Raw genomic sequence first — 19,077 nt, forward strand, 5'->3', positions numbered from 1 at the left:
ATTTAATTATTCCTCCCCCAATTAGTCCTCCTCAACCCCACAGGTTATTTGAAGAAAGGCTGAGGTTGCCACAAGAGTTAGACTTCGATTACATTTGCTGAATGTGTATATATATATATATTATTTATTTATTTTAGTAATCTCTACACTCAATGTGGGGCTCAAACTCAGGACCCTGGGATCAAGAGTCACACTCTCTTCTGACTGAGCCCTCCAGGCACCCCAAAAGTTACCTTTAAAATGGTGTTTGTTGAACTTGTGCTACTCCTTTGTTTCAGGTTTAAACACCACGCTGCCCCTTCCGTAACAAAACAGGCCCCACCTGTCCCGGATGGAACTACTGTCCAAGAGAACAGCTGTGGTGACGGGCAGGTCTTATTTCTGCATTATCCAATATGCAGCCGTCACCCACACATGGTTGCCCTAGAATGTGGCTAGTGTGACAGAACCTGATTTTGGATTTTAGTTTGCTGACGTTAAAATATCCCTATGTACCTAGAAGCTTCTGTATTAGATGGTAAGGCCTCAGAGAGCAGGCCGAAGACAGGAGCTGCAATGCTGACCGTCTGAGGTTGGACAGACAGACAGACGTGGAGTCAGGAGACAGGCCAAGCTGCATCACTTATTCTCTACTGAGCAGCTTGCTCTGCTCTAAAATAAGGTCAATGATTTTTGCTCTACCTGCCTGTGGATTCACAGAAGGATACTCGGTCTTTGTCCCTGGTTCCTGGCACAGGGCTCCTAAAACCCCTGGAATTTCCTGAGTGGTAAAAGTGACAGAAGCCTCTTTGATTCTGATAAGGTGGCACTTGGTGGACCCCTAGATAGCTTTAGGATGGAGGCTGAGCACCAGAAAGACCCAGCCTTAGAAACAAGGAAATTCTAGCTATACCCCATCAACATCCAGGGAGAGGTGCCAATGGCCAATCATCTAATCAATCATGCCTAATGATGAAGCCTCCATAATGACAAGGTTTCAGAGAGCTTCTGGGTTAGTGAACACATCAAAGTTCTGGGGGATTGGTGCCCCTAAAAAGAGCAAGGAATCTCTCCACCCTCTCCCCATTCTTTGCCCTATACATCTCTTCCACTTGGTTATTACTGAGTCACATCCTTTATATTACATCAGTGATCCTGTGTGTGAAGGCCCCAAAATCTCATTTGCTGGGAAAATAAGCAAAGACTAATTTAATTTGTAGCAATCACCCTGGTGGTAAAGGTCATGCAGGGCACTACAAGGGCAAAGAGGACAAGGAATTGGAAATCCTTTTCCCAAAATCAGAAATAGGAGAAAAAAAGGAAGTAACCAAATTCTAGGGGGGAAAATGTGGGAAAGAAGAGCACAATCTGGAAAAGAAGTGCTCTGGGTGAATGGGGTGTGTGTGACCGTGGAACTCTCCATTTCTGCAAAACACCCCGGTTTTAGGGATCTGACTGTCAGATGAGGGCCTGCCATGTGCTGGGCGTGGCATGTCAGAGAGTGTGGAAGGTGAGTGAGTGGTCAGCAAATTCCAGATATTCGGCATGGGACCAGGAAACACACTGGCTCACCAGGTCTCAGTGTCCTTCTCCTGTGTCCAAGAACCTCAGCAAGAGGAGGAGACATTTAGAAACACTAAACTCTTCAACAGTGTTACAGGTTTCATTGTGTCTCCCCAAATTCCTATGTTGCAGCCCTAGCCCCCCAAGGAGACTGCACTGGAAACTGGGCCTTTAGGGAGATTAAGGGAATTTCAACACAGTCATAAGGGTGGAACCTGGTTGGACAGGACTAGCGTTCTTCCAAGAAGAGCAAGACAGGCGGCACCCAGCGGGCTCAGTCAGTTGAGCATCTCTGGATTTTGGCTCAGGTCATGACCTCAGGGTTGAGCCCCATGTAGGCTTCTACGCTCAGTGGGGAGTCTGCTTGAGATTCTCTCCCTCTGCCCCTCCACGCTCTCACGCACTCGTTCTTTCTCAAATAAATCTTAAAAAAAAAAAAGAAGAAGAGCGAGGGAGATGAAAGCTCTTCCTCTTTCTGACTCTGACACAGAGAGACAAGGCCGTGTGTGGTCACAGCGAGGCAGCAGCCAAACCCCAACTGCACCTCGACCCGGGACTTCTAACGTCTGGAAGTGTGAGAAAGTAAGTGTGTAATTTAAGCCGCCCAGTCTGTGCTCTCCTGCTACAGGAGCCCTAGCAGAACAACGTAAACAGTGTCAGCATGAAACACGGAAACGACACAGCCCCGCCTGTTCAATGTCCGTAAACATCAGTTCCTCTCCTTTCACACAGTAGGTTCTACTCATTCCAGGCATTCATGTGCCGAGTTGGAAGAGCTGGAGGTTTACTAAAACGAGATTACACACGTATTTCACCTCGAGAATTTTGTGGTTTCATAGTTTTTGTGGGGCCCTGCAATAGTTTTTGAACTCAAAATAAACCCAGCCCTTCCACATGACGGAATATTATTTTGCCATAAAAAGGAATGAAGCACTGTTGCGTGGTACAATGTGGACGAACCTCAAAGACATAATACTAAGGGAAAAAAGCTGGACATAAAAGGTCCCGTAGGATTCCATTTCTACAAAATGCCTACAATAGGCAAATCCAAAGAGACAAGAAAACAGGACAGCAGCTTCCAGGGGCTGGGAGGGAGGCGCAAGGAGGAGTGACTGCATATGGGGAATCCTTTTGGGACGATGGAAACATTTCTGGGATTAGATTGCGGTGATGACTGCACAATTTTGTCAATATACTAAAAACCACTGAACTGTATGTTAAAGGAGATGAATTTTATGGTGTGTGAACTATGTATCACATTATAAAGCTGTTATAAGCAAACAAATAAATAAATCAAGCCCCATGCCACCTCTCTAACCACGTAAGTAACAAAGGCAAAACATGCCCGGACAGGGCTGCATATTTGGAACATCTGCCCACAAAGGTTGGTTGTAACCCTGGTTTCTCTAACTGTACTCAGTGGGGAGTCTGCTTGAGATTCTCTCCTCCCCTTGGGTTACAAAGAGACCTCAACCAAGTCCCGAACAAGAGCAAGACGGCTGGGCACATGGCTATGCCCTTCCACAGCCCGCAGAGTTAAGGCTGGTTTCCTGTGGACACGAAGGGAAGGGCATGAGTCCCCAGGATCTGCTGACATTTAAGGGTGACCGTCCCACACTCTCTGCCATGTTCACATCCTAGGGCTCTCCAGGCTTACTACCTGTGTACTGTAACCAGGCTCTCCAGGTTACTACCTGTGTACTGACCGAGCCATCAGCTTACGTCCTGGTGGGGGTTTGGGAAGGGGACAGAGAGGACCTGGTCCTGCTGAGAGTTTTGAGTCACTGTTATGCCTGGTAAAGTTGTACAAGAACACAATTGAACCAAACGCACAGAGAGTATAAATTTCCATTCTGATTCTGAGCAGCAGTGGGTTAAATTGTATTTGCTGCTGTATTAATGGATCTAAACCATAAAACATGAAAAAAGAAATGTGTGGACCCATGAATTACCCAAACGGAGGAAGAAACACTACAGTTAATGTGGACAAGGATAACTTATAATCCAGAAACTCTTCACTGAGAAAGCCATGAATAGCTTTAACCAAAGTAGGAAACCACTCCATGCATGATCAGACCTGCCTCTTGTACGATTTTGATAGAAACACAAATGAAGCAACTCTTGGGATGCCTGGGTGGCTCAGTCGGTTAAGTGTCTGCCTTCGGCTTGGGTCATAATCTCAGGGTCCTGGAATCGAGTCCCGTATCGGGCTCTCTGCTTTGCAGAGGGCCTGTTTCTCCCTCTCCCCCTGCTCTTCTCTCTCTCTGCCAAATAAATAAAAAAATCTTTTAAAAAAACAAATGAAGCAGCTCTTAAAACTGCTGAGTATGCTTCCAGAAAGTACTGCTGTCCTGTGTCCACATTTTTTTTTTGCCTTTTACCCCAGGGCCTTAAAACGGTCGTTGAGAGATTTGAATGGAGCATAAGATCGCCAGATTTAGCAAATAAAAACACAGGACGCTACAATTTAAATTTCAGAAAAAATAAGTAATTTTTAGCATAATAAAATACTGTCGACATAGTTATATGAAAATAGTTGTTCAGGGTTTATCTGAAATCTCTTACTGGCCACTCTGTGTCTGAGCGTGCAGACCTGAAGGAATGGGCGCGTCAGGCTGACTCGGGGCTCTTCTCTCCCTCCCCTGGCGACAGAGCCCACGGAAGGCTTCTGGCCCCTGTCCCACCTCTAGAGGCCAGCACCATATGCCCGCAGCGGTGTCCCACACTGCTCCAGGAAGCTGGGAAGTGGCATCGTTAATCAATCCCCAGTGAGAAGACACTGCAACTAAGAGGAAAAGCGCAGAGGGCAACGGTGGGAGGGCTGTCTGCCACCGAGTTTCAAGTGGGGGGAAGCCCTGCCCTAGACTTGGTGTAAATGGGGGAGAAACCCTGTATTCATTGTAGCACCAGATAGGAAAAGGCCACAAAATGGTTCTCCCAATTTCCCTGCTACACTGAAGAGAGGATTTAAAAATATGTGGTAAGAAGATGATTGTGGGGCTGCAGGGCCTGAATATTATTTTTTTATGGAGCTCATTTTTAATATCAGCACTTTTAGGGTGAATGTAAATAAACCTGATCATGCCATAAATTCAGTGTGCGCTTTTATTTTGCAGATTTCAGCTAAAACACCGTAAATCTTTTCTTGGAAGCAGCATCTTTCAGGATAGCAGAGGCAGCACCAGGATTTTGATACCCACTAAGAACGCAATAAATAAGCAACTGACTTCGGAGACCTCCCCAAGTGCATGTGCCTGGCCGACAGGCGAGGCACTCGAGGAACTGTCCTGTGGGGTTTCTTTGCCCTATATTTCGCTTTGCCCTATATCACAGGGATCGTTCCTGCACACACAACAATCCCAGGAGAGGGGCTTCCTTGGCTTTGTAAGAGAGGATGGTAAAAATGACCACCGCACACAGAAGCAAGCCCACTCCTCCAACGAAATAGCCATCTACTCTGGTTCCCCCCGAAGACGCCAGTTAGGCCAATTTCAATGAACCACCGCTGGAAGGTCCATAAACGCCCGTCACCATTGTTCACAGCAGAAGCCCGGCTGGAAGCTGACCTCAGCATATACTGTGTACCCCGTGTGTATGTGCAAGGTGGGAAGTATAGGCCTGTATATAAATACATATAAAGCTAACTTTCAGTGTTCGGAAAACAAAAGCTATCCCCATATAACAGCCAAATTCTGACATAACTCAATTTGGACACCTCATCTGGTGTGCAGTGCACTCATTCCCAGTGTAAACCCCACGGCGCCGGGCAATGATATACTGTAATGTCACAGTGCAATCTGGATTTACTATAAAGGGCCGCGGACGAGCCTCAGAGCAGTAAACATTGCAGCGAGGTGTATTTCACACTGAGCTGGTTTTTATGAAGAACACTTCACCGCCCAGGCACGGCACCCGGATGATGGATGGTGAAAGATGCATGACAAGCTTCATCATTGTTTGTAAATCTTAACTGTTCCTGCTCACTAACTCTGGAGGCAATTTCCAAAGACAGCGGCCGACAGAAGGACAGCACAGTTCTCCTGAAGGTTATTCAAGTTGTACTTGGCCTGGGCCGTGCCTCCGAGGAGCCGAGGAGGGAAAATAAACTGCTGAGTTACTCCACTCCGCACCCGAAAAGCATCACCGAGGCCCAGCAGTTCCGGACCGGAATGAAGAAATCTCCTGTGTGAGGACGTGCGATGCCCCAACCAGACTGGCTACTGTTGCATCCAAGTTACTGCCCGCGTGGACGCTGCCTCTTCAGGAATTTTCAAGAGAAATGGTCCCTGAGTGAGTAACGGGATTGGCAAACTCGATGTGTGCCGTGCCCACAAAAGGCTGGGTTCCCTGCACTGATCAGGCAAGGAGGGGACCTGACCTCACCCCAGAAACTCCATCGAGACAGAATCAGCACAGGCACCCTGGGCAAGCACTGACTTCTAGTAACTGTGTGCGACCCAGTTACACCAGGACATGTAGGAATTCCCACAGTTGTGGTTTCCAGAGCTCAGACTCTGTGTCCCGCTCTAGATGGTCTTCTTTAGCCCAAAGGAAAACCCCTACAGAGGCCCTGAGTTTTTCGGGAATAAATTAAAGATGTAAAAGCAACCTCATAATAAGCCACTGACAGACCAGGTAGAGCATAAAATACTGCCTCAAAAATTATCTCGGGAAAACAGATAGGCCTTTTCTTCATCCTAATTTCATTTTTTTTTTTCGTTTTTAAGGATTTGAGAGAGAGAGAGGGAGGGAGGAGGGGCAGAGGGAGAGGGGCAGAGGGAGAGAGAATCCTCAAGCAGACTCTCCGCTGAGCACGGGCCCAACACCAGGCTCAATCTCACGACCCTGGGATCATGACCTGAGCTGAAATCACGAGTTGGGACACTTAACCGAATGAGCCACCCAGGCGCCCCTCACCCTATTCTTAAAATAACACAGAATAGCCAGAGAAAATAAAAACAACTATAGGAAAGTGGTTGATTGTGTTTCTATTTACACTTATAATTTCAAAGCTGATAACTAGTTATTTAATGTTTTAATGTCTGCCTTCATCAAATATTAACAACTCTCTCCTGTTAAATACAAAGAAAATGCACATATAGCCACAAAATTAAAACTTTACTGTGTTAAGTCATAAAGGTGTTCCAAAGTTTATATTTAGTTTTGGGAAGACCAATGTAAATACTACACCTGATATGCTGGTGGGTTTTTTCCGAGGCTGCTTTTCAGGGTTTTTTGTTTTTGTTTTTCTGTGACACCAACATGCTATAGAAAGGCACCCCTAAAAGGGGTATTTCTGCATGATGCATATGCTGAAGAAGTAGGCTCTAGAATTTTATCATTACAGAAGAAGAGTTGCTTTTGCATGCATATCTTTAGACTCAGCAGATAGAATGTTTCCAACCCCCAATCACAGCCATCATTTCCTTAAAAATATTTCACACAGGAGAATGACAGACTGTTGCCCAGTGAGGCCTCAGACAAGCTAAGTAAAGCATCACTGTGCCTCAGTTTCTCTACTTGCCACTCGGAAATGAGGTCCCTTCTCTCATTGTCTCTATACCTCAGTGTCCTCATCTATAAAATGGGGATAATTATACAACTAGTAAGAATTAAACGAGCTATCCCCACTGAGTGCACAGAACCTTACTGTAAGAGCTACCTGTTTGTGAGGAGAGGAAGAGGACAGGAGGAAGAGAAACCACAGGATACACCAGCACAGAGAATGCCCAGGGGAGCGGCTCGCAGACCTGTTCCCCGACACTAGCAACAAGGCTCAGAGATGTCACAGCGCTCTGCCTGCAACCTCCCCACCCTGCCCCAGCCTCTCTGCTTACTGTGCTTGGTGAGGAAGCTTGACCTTGCTCCCAGGGCTTGACCTTGCTCCCAGGGCTGTGTTATTCATCGAAAACCAGTCTATGCAAAGGAGGAAGTCTTTAAAATTTGAGTTTTCCAAAGGGAATACAGGAAATATTCTACATGATATGAATGCAGGATATGTTGTAGTCTGGAGGCCGTACCCTACTTTTGCCCATGTCTGCTTTATTTCCATGACTGTTTTACCAGAATGCCAGACTCCAAGCCAGTGAGGCACCAGCAGGAAGGGTCCAAGGTTTCTTATTCATTCAAGAACCCATGGACCATCCCAGGAGCCCTCCGAGAACACAGCAGGATGCGTGCACCCGGCGAAGCGCAAAGCTGAATGAACATGATTCCTGCCCCACGTGTGTGAGACCACAGCCCGATGACTCTTGCAGAAAGGCTGTGTGCGTGAACTTCTTCCTTACGTGAGTCTGACCTCCCTCACGTGGGACTCTGGGAAGTGCCTGCTCTCTCTAGATTGCTGGTGGCCTTGTCGGAGGGCAGTGTTTTACGCAGAAGGCATGCTAGGGACCCATCCGTTCTCAACCTTCCCAGTTTGCCTTGTAGGGTGCTCCTCTCATGGAGGAAGAGAAAGAGGTTTTAAGAAACAACGGAAATCTGTGTGTCCTCATCAAACAGCATTTCAGCTCACCTTCAGTGCTATTCTTCAGCTACAAAGGGACCTTCTGGTGTCCTTCCACACTCCTTTTCCCTCGTTCCCTCTGCTTTACTTAGCAAACATACCACATGTAATATATCAAAAATAAGCCCCCAAAGCTGCCTGCTGTTTATTATATGCTTAAAGTGATCATGCTTCATCTTCCTCGCTCAGAAGACCACAATGTCTAGCTGATTTCAAGAATCCCAATACACATATGGTTTGTTTCAAACAGGGCCCCTGTAGGTCTAAAAATAGGCCCACCTTAATTATTGTGAGGACTTTATTTGTACAGCCCCCTGCCAGGCATTTGCAGGCACAGAAAGATGTGTAAGACATGGTGGCAGGTCTTCATATGGAGATAAGGGAGTTGACAACTTCTGCCACGCCTTTTTTACATAATTTTTTGTAAAAATTTTTTGACCCATGTGTAATAGGTAAGGCTGTTGTTATTTTTTTTCAGCTTTCCAGATGAGGGAAGTGAGGTTGGAAGAGATGAAGCAAGCATGTTACAGTCAGGTCCAGAGCAGGGGACCTCAGCCCAATCTCCTCTCCTGGGGTGGGACCCATCACCTTGCAAGAACTGACCTCCATGGTCATTGCCGACAAATGCCCCACTTACCTCTCTGTTCAAAGCTAGAGCTGAGGGCGCCTGGGTGGCTCAGTCAGTTAAGTGTCTGCCTTCAGCTCAGGTCATGATCCCAGGGCCCTGGGATCGAGTCCCCTGTCAGGCTCCCTGCTCCACGGGGAGTCTGCTTCTCCCCCCACCAACTCGTACGCATGCGTGTGCGCGTTCTCTCTCAAAAATATAAAAAATTAAAAAAAAAAAAAGCTAGACCTGAAAATAACAAAGTCACATAAGGAAAACAGTTTACCAGTCAAGTGCTTTTCTTTGAAATTTAGCACATTTCCTGAAGAGTCTGACCTCCCTCAAATCATTTCCTAAACAATCAAGTCATTTCCTAAAGAGTCAAGTTTAAACTCAACATTCTATAAATATTGCATAAAACATATTCAGCTTTCTTTAAAGAAGAGGAAGAAAAGGGTCAGTGTTTTTCTCCCCTGCAGGCTTGCCATACGCTTCAGAGAATATACACAAAAAAGCGAGCCCTCAGATTCTTTGGCCTGCTCTCCTTCCTGTCTGAGCAGGACTCTAAAACATTGCCAGAACATCTTTCTCCCTGACAAGAAGAACTGCCTGAAATGTCAACACACCCCTTACAGAAAGGAATGGTGGAAGTATGTACAGTATTTTGCCATCTCTTGCTGCATTTGGTGATTTATAGAGCTTACTTCCATATGGGACATGATTTCATCCTCACGACACCTATCTCCTCACCCTCTATTAAGGGGTGAGGAAAGTAAGGGTCTTGGAGAAGAGTCTGATACTCCCAAGGCTACACAGCTGGTGAGTGGTGCCTCCATTCAGATGCTAAGCACAGACTGCTTCTACCACCCCACCCAGGAGCAGTGGCAGAACGTCACCTCACCTCACCAAAGGGCAGTTCTGACATCCTGGGATCTTGAGCAGGGGAGACCTGAGGGTGCTTCCAAGAGGGAGCACCCCCCTTGCTGTTCTCACCTGCAAAACTAGATGGATGATCTTTCGCTAAAATCCAACATGCAGCATGAAGCAAATCCATTCCATGGAAGTGAAAGCTTAACCATTTAGTCGTGACAACTTTGGGGGGGGGGGTAGCATAAGCCATCGGTGAAATCAGGCACTTCTAGATTCACTGGGCTACAAAACTGCTAATGTTGAATGGATTCAAAAAGTCATGTTTGGGAACACAGACGTAACAGAAGGAGCACGAGGCCTTCAACTCAGAGAGGCCCTTCCACTGACTTGGGCCATCTGACCTTTGGGGAAACGCTCTATATCCTGCTTCATGGATCTGCTGACATCCTATGTGTTCTAAATGAATAATACAAGAACAGCTCATAATACATAATGAGCACCTCAAATGAGTGCTTTTCTTTCTTCTGAAAGAGCAGAGGTTGAATGTAAAGGATCCAAGGATGCCGAAGAAACCGAATGCACCAGCTCTGACGTTCACATTGAGACTGCAGAAGAAGTAGACAAAAAGATCAAAGTATGTTCGTCTTTCTCACTTGAAATGGAAACTTTCTCCCAGGTGTTGGCCAGCCAAGTATACTCTAGGAACTTACACGCAAGACTTCAACATGTAGACAAAGATGCCTGTTTACACCCGTTAACATGAGTGTATCTACTAACACAGAGGCATGGCTGTGGAGATCACCTCTTTATCCTGAGTTGAAGAAGTGTGATTTCCAGGGTGTTCCGACCACCACTTCGTGAACCACTTGCATCCGTTGCTCTGAAGAGGCCACATTCATGCGTTAGCCAACCTTCCGTGTGGGTACTAGGATCCGTGTTTCTCAAGCTATCTGTGGGGAGGGACCTGTTTTGCTTTGTTTAAAACTTTTTTAAGACTTTATGTTTAAGTAATCTCTACATCCAACGTGGACCTCGAACCTACAACCCCAAGACCAAGAGTTGCAACACTCTACCAAACTGAGCCAGCCTGGCGCTCCTAAAATGTTTTTGTTTCCAATCCGCCATGGTCTGATACTTTCCTAAGATACAACAAAAATGAATTACTAGAATCATAATTTAAAAAATGGAAAGTAACACGAGCAGGCTAGGGAAATCGGAACCCTCATATGCTGGCGGGAAGGTATAATGGTGCTGCCACCACACAGAAGTCTGGCAGCTTCCGTAAAAAGTTAAACCCAGAATTACCATACGATCCTACAGTTTTGCTGCTGGGTATGTACACGAAGACGTGAACACAGGTCTCCAAACAAAGAACACGAAGATCCACAGCACAGCTCTGCCCAACAGCCAAAAAAGGTACAAACAACGCAAATGTCCATCAGCTGAAGAACAGAAAAGCAAGATGTGGTTTATCCACAACGAGGGCATCTTGGCCATAAAAAGGAGTTCAGTACTAATACCTGCTACAATGTGGAGGAACCTCGATAATGTTACGCTCAGTGAAAGAAGGCAGTCACAAAAGGCCACGTATTGTCGATTCCATTTACACGAAACATCCAGAATAGGCAAGTCCATTAGACAGAAAGCAAATTAGTGGTTGTCAGGGGCTGGGGGAAGGGAGAGTAGGGAATGGCCACTTAGCAGGTACCCAGTTTCCTTTTGCGGTGATAAAAATGCCTTCAAACTAGATAAAGGTCATGGTTGCCCAACACTGCAAAAGTCCTAAAGGCTGAATTGTATACTTCAAAATGGTTAACAGTTCATTTTGTGATAGGTGGATTTTACCTTAATAAAAAATGAATTCCTAGAAAAATGAAAGACAAAAAATAAGTCCCAAGTTTCAAACTATATTCAAAAGACATAAAATCATGGTGCCAAACTGTTACGAAGTTTTTACTTTTAGTTACTTTACTCACCTCCTCTTAGACCAGTAAAGAGGCCCCCACAGGCCCCCACAGTGGGGCCTGCTGCCCTGGACCCCACCCTGTCTTACTTACTCAGCACCCCACCAGTGTCCCTGACGATGGTGGCCCCCACCCCACACAGCCTGCAGGGCAAACCTTCCCTCTACTGGACCACACAAACCTACTGTGCTATCTCTTTCTTTGAAAAAGAGAAGATCTTCCTTGAACTCCGCTCCCCTCCAGTTGCTGCCCCATTCCATGACTCCCCTTACAGCAAAACGCCTTGAAGAAGTGTCTGTGCCCCTGCCCCCATCTTCTCTCCTACACATTCCCAAATGTAGTCAGGCTTTCATTCCCGCCTCCCCACCCGAATGGCCACTTGTCCAGGTCCTCCCTCATTCCCACCATACAACAGCCGATCATGGTTGATTCCAGCCCTCTTAGCTGACCTATCAGCTTCTTTGGCTCTGTTCACTGAAATGTTTTCTTTGCTCAGCTTGCAAGACGGCATGCCCTGTTAGTTCTCCTCCTCACTTTCTCCTTTGCTGGACTTCTTCATCTGCAACACACCTCCAGACCCTGGAGGGCCCTGGGGCTCAATCTTCAGTCCTTCATTCTGCTCCATCTACACTCACTTCTCTAGGGGCTCTCGTCAGATTGACTTCAAGTAACATCTATGCACTGGACTCTTAAGCTTTTATTTCCAGCAAGGATGTCTCCTCTCAACTTGAGATTGAGACTTCATACATCCAATTCCTACTTGACGATCCACTTGGATGACTCATGAACATCTCAAACTTCATGTGCAAAATTAAACTCCTAATTCTCACAAACCTGTTCCCCCCACCACCCCGGTCTTCTTTACCTCAATGAACAGAAACTCTGATTTCCTACTTGGTCAGATAAAAAATTATAGAGTCACCCCCCCTTCTCCCTTCCTGGCACATCCCAAATCCATCAGCAAATCGTGTTGGTTCTATCTTCAAAACAGATCTAGAATTAAACCACCTGTCATCACCAGCACGTTCCCTCCCACCCCCGACTAGCTCACTGCCACCTTTCTCAACGACTACTGCAATGCCTTCCACTGGACTCCGTGCCTCCCCCCTGCACTCCTACAGTCTGTTCTTAGACCACAGCCAGAGTGATCTTCCAAAACCCAGGACAGACATGTCTCCCATGCCGTGCTTTTGCTAGAAAGCCTGCAATGGGCTTCTCATCTCACTTGAAATAAAAGCCAAAGTGCTTGCAATGCTCTACAAAGTCCTACATGACTGGGCCTCACTGCCTCTCTGGTCTACCTCCTGACAATAGAAGGGGGAGGAAACGCCTCCTAGCCTCTTTACCAAGAAAAACATTAAACAGTAGCAACACAGCAAAAGGAACTTTCCCTGGAATCCCCACCACATTCTATTTGCATGTTGCAATCTCCAGCAAATGCAGAGGAAGACTTTGAACCGGGACTCCTTTCTTTACATGGTAAAGAGAGGTTAAGTTTCTCTTTAAAGAAGGTGAAGAAAAACTGATTTAATGACAAATTTATACTTTAAAGAAAACATTAAACCTACTGAAAAACACTGTTTTTCAAATTCCTTACAGCAAGTCCCCACTTAGATCTTCCAAACATAACTTACTTATTAACACGGCCAACCAAAAGATCTCAGCCCATACCTGATGGACGTGATGAATGCAACAGGTTACCGGCCAGCCTCTGTCACCTTGTCAGAAGTGAATACACTGCTGCCCCGCCCCCCCCCCCGCCCCCACACCCGGCCACCAGCCTCAGCCCCACTCAGCGGAAGGGCCTAAGCTGTCCCCGAGTGCCTACTTGTACCAATGCTGATGATAAAACTGAGGACCCGGTGCTCCAAGAGAGGACCCCTGGGGTGTCCTTTTGGCCCCCAAACACAACTTTCTCCTCCCTCTTCCCTTCCCACTTGCTCTGTAAGCATTCCAAGCAACACAGAAGCCCCAAATACCATGCATTTGGAAGTCATAAAGCCACATTTCTTTGAACAATTAGCTGAGATTTGGAGTTTCTATGGATTCATATTCTCCTTCTCCATGGCTGTTCGAAAGTAGGTATTACGGAGTTTCACTGTAGCTCATCCTAACTAACTCGCTCAGGTGTGAGGCTAGTAGTGAGGGAGAGGGGCACCAGAAGGGTAAGCCTGAGGCCTCCTCACACCTTCAAACACGTCTCACCAGCAAAAATGTGAGAAAACCTCACTGCTAGCCACCCTGTCTTGCCCAGTGAGTGCTGGTGCTCAGGTCCTTTCTGTCCTGGACTGTAACCTCTTTCCTTCTGAGCCTTTTCCTTTTCTGCCATAAATTCAAATGCTTCCTGCTCCTCTTCATACCCGTCCCTCTCTGCTCTAATAAATTTCCTCTTATCTTTTCATCTTACTGCCCTGCTCTGAATTTACACCTTTCTCTCAAGAGTGCGAGTGCTTCTGGGAATATTCCATTATTCCTCGAGCAAGAGGCTCAAGCAATTTCTTCCTGAAAGTAGGTTAACTCCTAATTTTCTGTATGAACAAACGTTTCCTTAACTGCTTCATCACTAAATTCTGCACTGATTCCACAGACCATGAGTTAGGATCCTGACCTTCTAGGCTGATGTTTCTTTACAGAGTAGCAAGCTCACTTAAAAAATAATACCTCATTCATTCATTAATTCACTTGCTTAACCAATAAATAACAAATAAAAGGCATCATAGCAGGTAAAAAGATATGTAAGATGTGTTCTCTGTCCCTAAAGAGCTTAAAAGCCAGATAAATACGTAGAATCAAAGACAGTATGAAAGAAGGACCATATGAGCATACATTCCATAATATGGATATTTATAATACAGAGTTAAGCTTGTCCACTCCTGACAAAAAAAATGGTCATTAATGAAAGTCAAAGTGCAATCAATAACGTGTACTTCAGTTCCTCTACAGTTCAAACAGATCCGTTCCCTTGTCCTCTATATTACGCATTAATGAAATCCTCTATTTTATTTCAGTATGGCAAATAAGGCATAACTTGCCCAGGTTTTTTAGACTTCCTTGTCCTGAGTTTGGAAATCAAAGGATGGTTCTGATTCTTGTTCTCTAAACACTTGCTTTACAGTAGAAACAAGTTCTCTGTAGAGTGTCAAGTTATTCAGAGAACAAACCTCTCTTTTTATTTAGTGGAGGGTGAGTTCCAACAGCCGGGTTTACTACCAAGTCACACACTATTGCCCTGATTTCTACGTACAGTCTCGACTGTATATGCTTCTCACTTTCCTAGATCAAAAGATAAAGCTTAAATATAAAGAACTTAAAAACAGGGCCTAAAAACACAGCAGTCATAAAAGACCTGCCCATCACCACAGTGTAAATGCTGGGGAGGTTAAAATTGAAGTTGAGGAATTGCGTATTTCAAAGCACTTTGGTTCATTAAACAGGCATTTTTTATTTTAAAGCTATTATAACAGAGTTATTTGCATTGCTACTGCATAAAGTCTGAAATCTACTGTATTCAAAAATGTTTTATTAAGTTATTTTATTTCCTCCCCAAAAGATGAATACGCCTTCAATCAAGTATTCAATACAGAGAAATTCACTTTACCAAAAATATCAGGATTTGAGCCGCATTTTCCTTTCAACTTGTACTTCGTAGTGCTCCTCCTGAAAATACATTTTTTTTAGCTTTTGATGGGAGCCTCTCATTTTATTCTTGTCACTCCAGGTAGTCAGAAAAGAAAAACGTGATATTAAAGCAAAAGCATTCCATAACGGAATACTGTAAAGGATACTCACAAAGGAGTCACATGGCAACCTCCCAAGAGCTCCTGACTTGCAAGACCTTGGAGAGGTCTAGAGACCCAGTGATGGCTACTCATCCTCCATCCACCCCAATCCCGGCTGTGCATCCGAACACCTACCACTGGCTTTGGCTTCTGAGTAAGAGGGGCCATCCTCGAAAGTGAAGATTTGGGACATGCTCTGGCCCAGGTAGGAGGGAGGCGGGTAGTAAGAATGCATCCTGTACTGGGAACTCACTGCGTGGCGGTTCTCCGAGTTTTTCATCTGCTTGAGAAAAAAAAAAGAAGGAATACACTGAGCCCAAAGTTGCATTGTACAATGATTACAAGAACTGCCTGATTCTTTAAGAGAATAGCCCATTGTTGTTGGAAGTACCCTCGCCCATGAATACGCCTCCTCAGTGCAATGACCCTAGAAACTCTAACTGCATCCTTAAGGTGCCTTTTCTATCTTGGGGTCCCTACTAGAGCCTCTGTGAAGCTGCATTTGGTCACATGATACTCAATTAACAAGCACTAAGGAAAAGAGAGCAACAGAGAGGGGACAGCACTGCCTAGAAGCCAACATGTCGCTGTAACTCATTATTTAGCCATAAGCAAATTATCTGCTTCCTCACTTTCCCTCAGGTGTAGAACAGGCGTCTCACCTTAGTTACCTCACTGTGTTCATATAAAAAGAGTATTTTTAAAAAGACAACACGCAACGCGTGTGTAAGTGTAAGCTGTTGTCATTCGCGCAATGACGCACCCCATACTGTCCTCACGTCTGTAGCAAAAACCCAAGTCTGGAATCTCCACTTCCCACACCCTCCTGTCACCAGGGTCCTGGAGGGGACGTGGATTCTGCAAATAGGACACGAAGGGAGATGTGGAAGGCAGACTCTGCGGTCATGTGTCTTTCTGGTAATCAGACTGCCTTTGGGACACTGGGGCAGCTCTCGTGTAAGGAGCAGCTCTCCACTGCTTCCCAACCTCTCATTCAAAGCCAAGGTGATGTGACCTGAAGACTTGGAAGCCCCCCGACCTTCCGCAAATATGCAGAACTGCTCTGTTTCCCGCACGGCCCCTGGTACAGACACTGAGCATTACAGGGCTGATGCTATCGTCCCAGCAAGAACAGCTAGACTTCAATTATTTATACTGCATTTTAAAAATTAAATTCAGATGGCATTAACTTTATCTAAAAAGTCAATTTAAGGGAATGTTCAGGAAAAATCAATTCCGCCCAAGAATTAAAGAGTAAGTTCAAAATTACATTTTTCAATCAAATGATGCTACTTGATTAAGAAAATCATACTAACATGACAGGCTGGCAGGGTAAACTTACGTACTGGGCTTCCTCAGGATTATCTATGGACATTAAGTTTTGGACAGTTTTCCGGTGACTGAAGGCCTCTGTGTACTTTGAATATTTGGCATTGCTTACTGCAAAGGCCTGAGCCCCTGACTTCTGTGGGCTAATGTGAGAAGCTCGAGAGACTCACTTTCGATCCTCCCAAGCGCTCCCCGGCACAAATGAATGCTCTGATGGGTGGATTACTGCTTCTCAGAGAAGCAAGGAAGGCTATTCCAATTATTTTCTTTCACTTGAAGTTTATCTGGCAAGTTCCCTTCATCTTTCCTACTCTGTTTCTCTGAAGCATACGAAATGGTACCCCTCCTAGCCAATCAGACAATTTTCATCTCCTACCATCACATAAATCTTACTAAATAAGAGGGCAAGCAAGCTATGCTTGGAAGTAGCCAAAGGGGAAAAACTGGCTGCCCTTATCGAGCGAGCCCAGGTCAGGAGAGCCATTAAGGGGCCATGAAATCACTGAGGAAGGCAGTGACACTCAGTGGTCACTTAACTGCACAGAACCCATTATCAGTTATACCAGTGCATCCCAGGGCTCTCTTAATGTGTATGCAAATGGCCTGGGGCTAAGCAGATCCTGATCCAGTAAGTGTGCGGTGGGGCCTCAGTCCGGCACAGTCCCAGGAGATGCTGATTCTGCTGGCTCAAAACCCTCACGCTGGTGACAAGGGACTAGAGTAAATGATCCTTTCTCTCATACTTCACACCTTCAGGGGCCCATGACCAAAAAAGGACCTTCTAAAAAACTCTTTTGATCCATTGTTTATAACCGCCAACTTCCCACCTGAACGGAGGGAGGATGGAAATCATGTAAATAATACTATGACTTTTCATGATTTTTTGTTTTATACACGAGATTCCTCAGAGCTAAAGGAACTTTTTCAGGGGTCTGCCGCCAGCTAGAATTGCTGCAGTGGTAAGACCAAACTCAAACTCTCTTCAAATCAAAGAGCCATTTCTGCCTCTCCAGACCTCCCTCAAGACCATTACACAGTCTACGTGATGAACTCTGAGCGAGAGGCCCAGTCGTCAGCTTTAACACGCGCAGAGAGCCACAACACAAAGGGTGAAGCCTCCCCCCCCCCGCCCACGGCAGGTGCCGAGCTGGTCACACCTCCTTCTGGTTTGACAACATCTGCAAGTCAGTTCTTCAAGAAAAATGTTTTTCAATTTTCCCCACGTACAAGCGACACGATTTGAGACCTGCAGGCTCTGCAAAATGCTGATCTTTTTTTCCCTTTTATTCGGAATTTGTATAAAGCCTCTTTTCAAAATGTTGAAAAATGTTCACTGTGAGTCTAGAGCAGGGATCAGCAAACCTTTTTGGCAAACAGCCATCATTTAGGTTTTGCAACCCACAGGGTCTCTCGACAACTGGCAAATGAATGGGCATGGCTACGTTCCAGTAAAACTTTATTTATAAAAAGGTACACTGGTTCACAACCTTCACTCCCACTGGCGGAAGAGGAGCTCACCCAGCGCTGATGCTGGGCTCCATCACTGGAGTGTCTGATTTCAGTGGTCCGGGAGGTGGCCTGGCCCCGGGCTATTTCAAAGCTCCCAAGGTAATTCTTTTTTTTTTTTTTTTATGTTCAGTTAGCCACTGTATAGTACATCATTAGTTTCAGATGTAGTGTTCAACGATTCATTAGTTGCATATAACAACACCCAGTGCTCATCACAACATGTGCCCTCCTTAACACCCATCACCTGGTTACCCCTTCCCCACCCTCCTCCCTTCAGTAACCCTCAGTTTGCTTCCCAGAGTCCAGAGCCTCTCATGGTTTGTCTCTCTCTCTGATTTCTTCCCCATTCTGTTTTCCCTCCCTTCCCCTGTGGTCCTCTGTATTATTCCTTATGTTCCGCATATGAGTGAAACCATATGATAATGGTCTTTCTCTGCCCGACTTACTTCACTTAGCATAATCCCCTCCAGTTCCATCCATGTGGATGTAAATGGTAGGTATTCATCTTTTCTGAAGGCTGAGTAATATTCCATTGTATATATTAACCACATCTTTATCCACTCCCCAGGTAATTCTAATGTGATGTCAAGATTGAGAACCACAGCCCTAGATATACTGACATATTTCCCACACCCCCAAGAAGTATGAAACACCAAGATCCCCAGTGTTAACTAAAAAATGCAAAAGGTTAAGTCTGATAGACTGGTCAACTGCTGCCAATCTCAAACTGTATAGTATTTGCAAAAAGATTTAAATAAACTGTAGACTTCTTTTTTTAACTAAAGCTTACCAAAAAAATAAACAATTTCAAACCCTTGCATGTTAATTTTTTCCTTTAATTCCTCTTATGTTTCTAGAAAGCATCAGATAATAAGGATTATCTAGAAGTAGGAATTGAGGGATTTGAACTCAAACACTGAATTTCCCTAATGAATCCCAAGATCACTGGGACTTCGAGGAAAAGAAAAAGATATA

General features: G+C 45.3%; 1 protein-coding gene across 1 annotated transcript in view; it reads right to left on the reverse strand.

The window, feature by feature from the left end:
* DMRT1 (doublesex and mab-3 related transcription factor 1) overlaps positions 1-19,077 on the reverse strand; it is a 106,948-nt gene that overhangs the window by 29,042 nt on the left and 58,829 nt on the right. Inside the window, exon 4 of the mRNA XM_045882188.3 lies at positions 15,400-15,544. Within this exon, the coding sequence (XP_045738144.1) occupies positions 15,400-15,544 (145 nt within the window). The remainder of the gene's footprint in view (positions 1-15,399; positions 15,545-19,077) is intronic.

The sequence above is a fragment of the Mirounga angustirostris genome, unplaced genomic scaffold (genome assembly GCF_029215605.1).
Source record: "Mirounga angustirostris isolate CCGP_5_RB_7025 unplaced genomic scaffold, mMirAng1.0.hap1 SCAF_15, whole genome shotgun sequence".
NCBI classification, from domain to species: Eukaryota; Metazoa; Chordata; class Mammalia; order Carnivora; family Phocidae; genus Mirounga; species Mirounga angustirostris.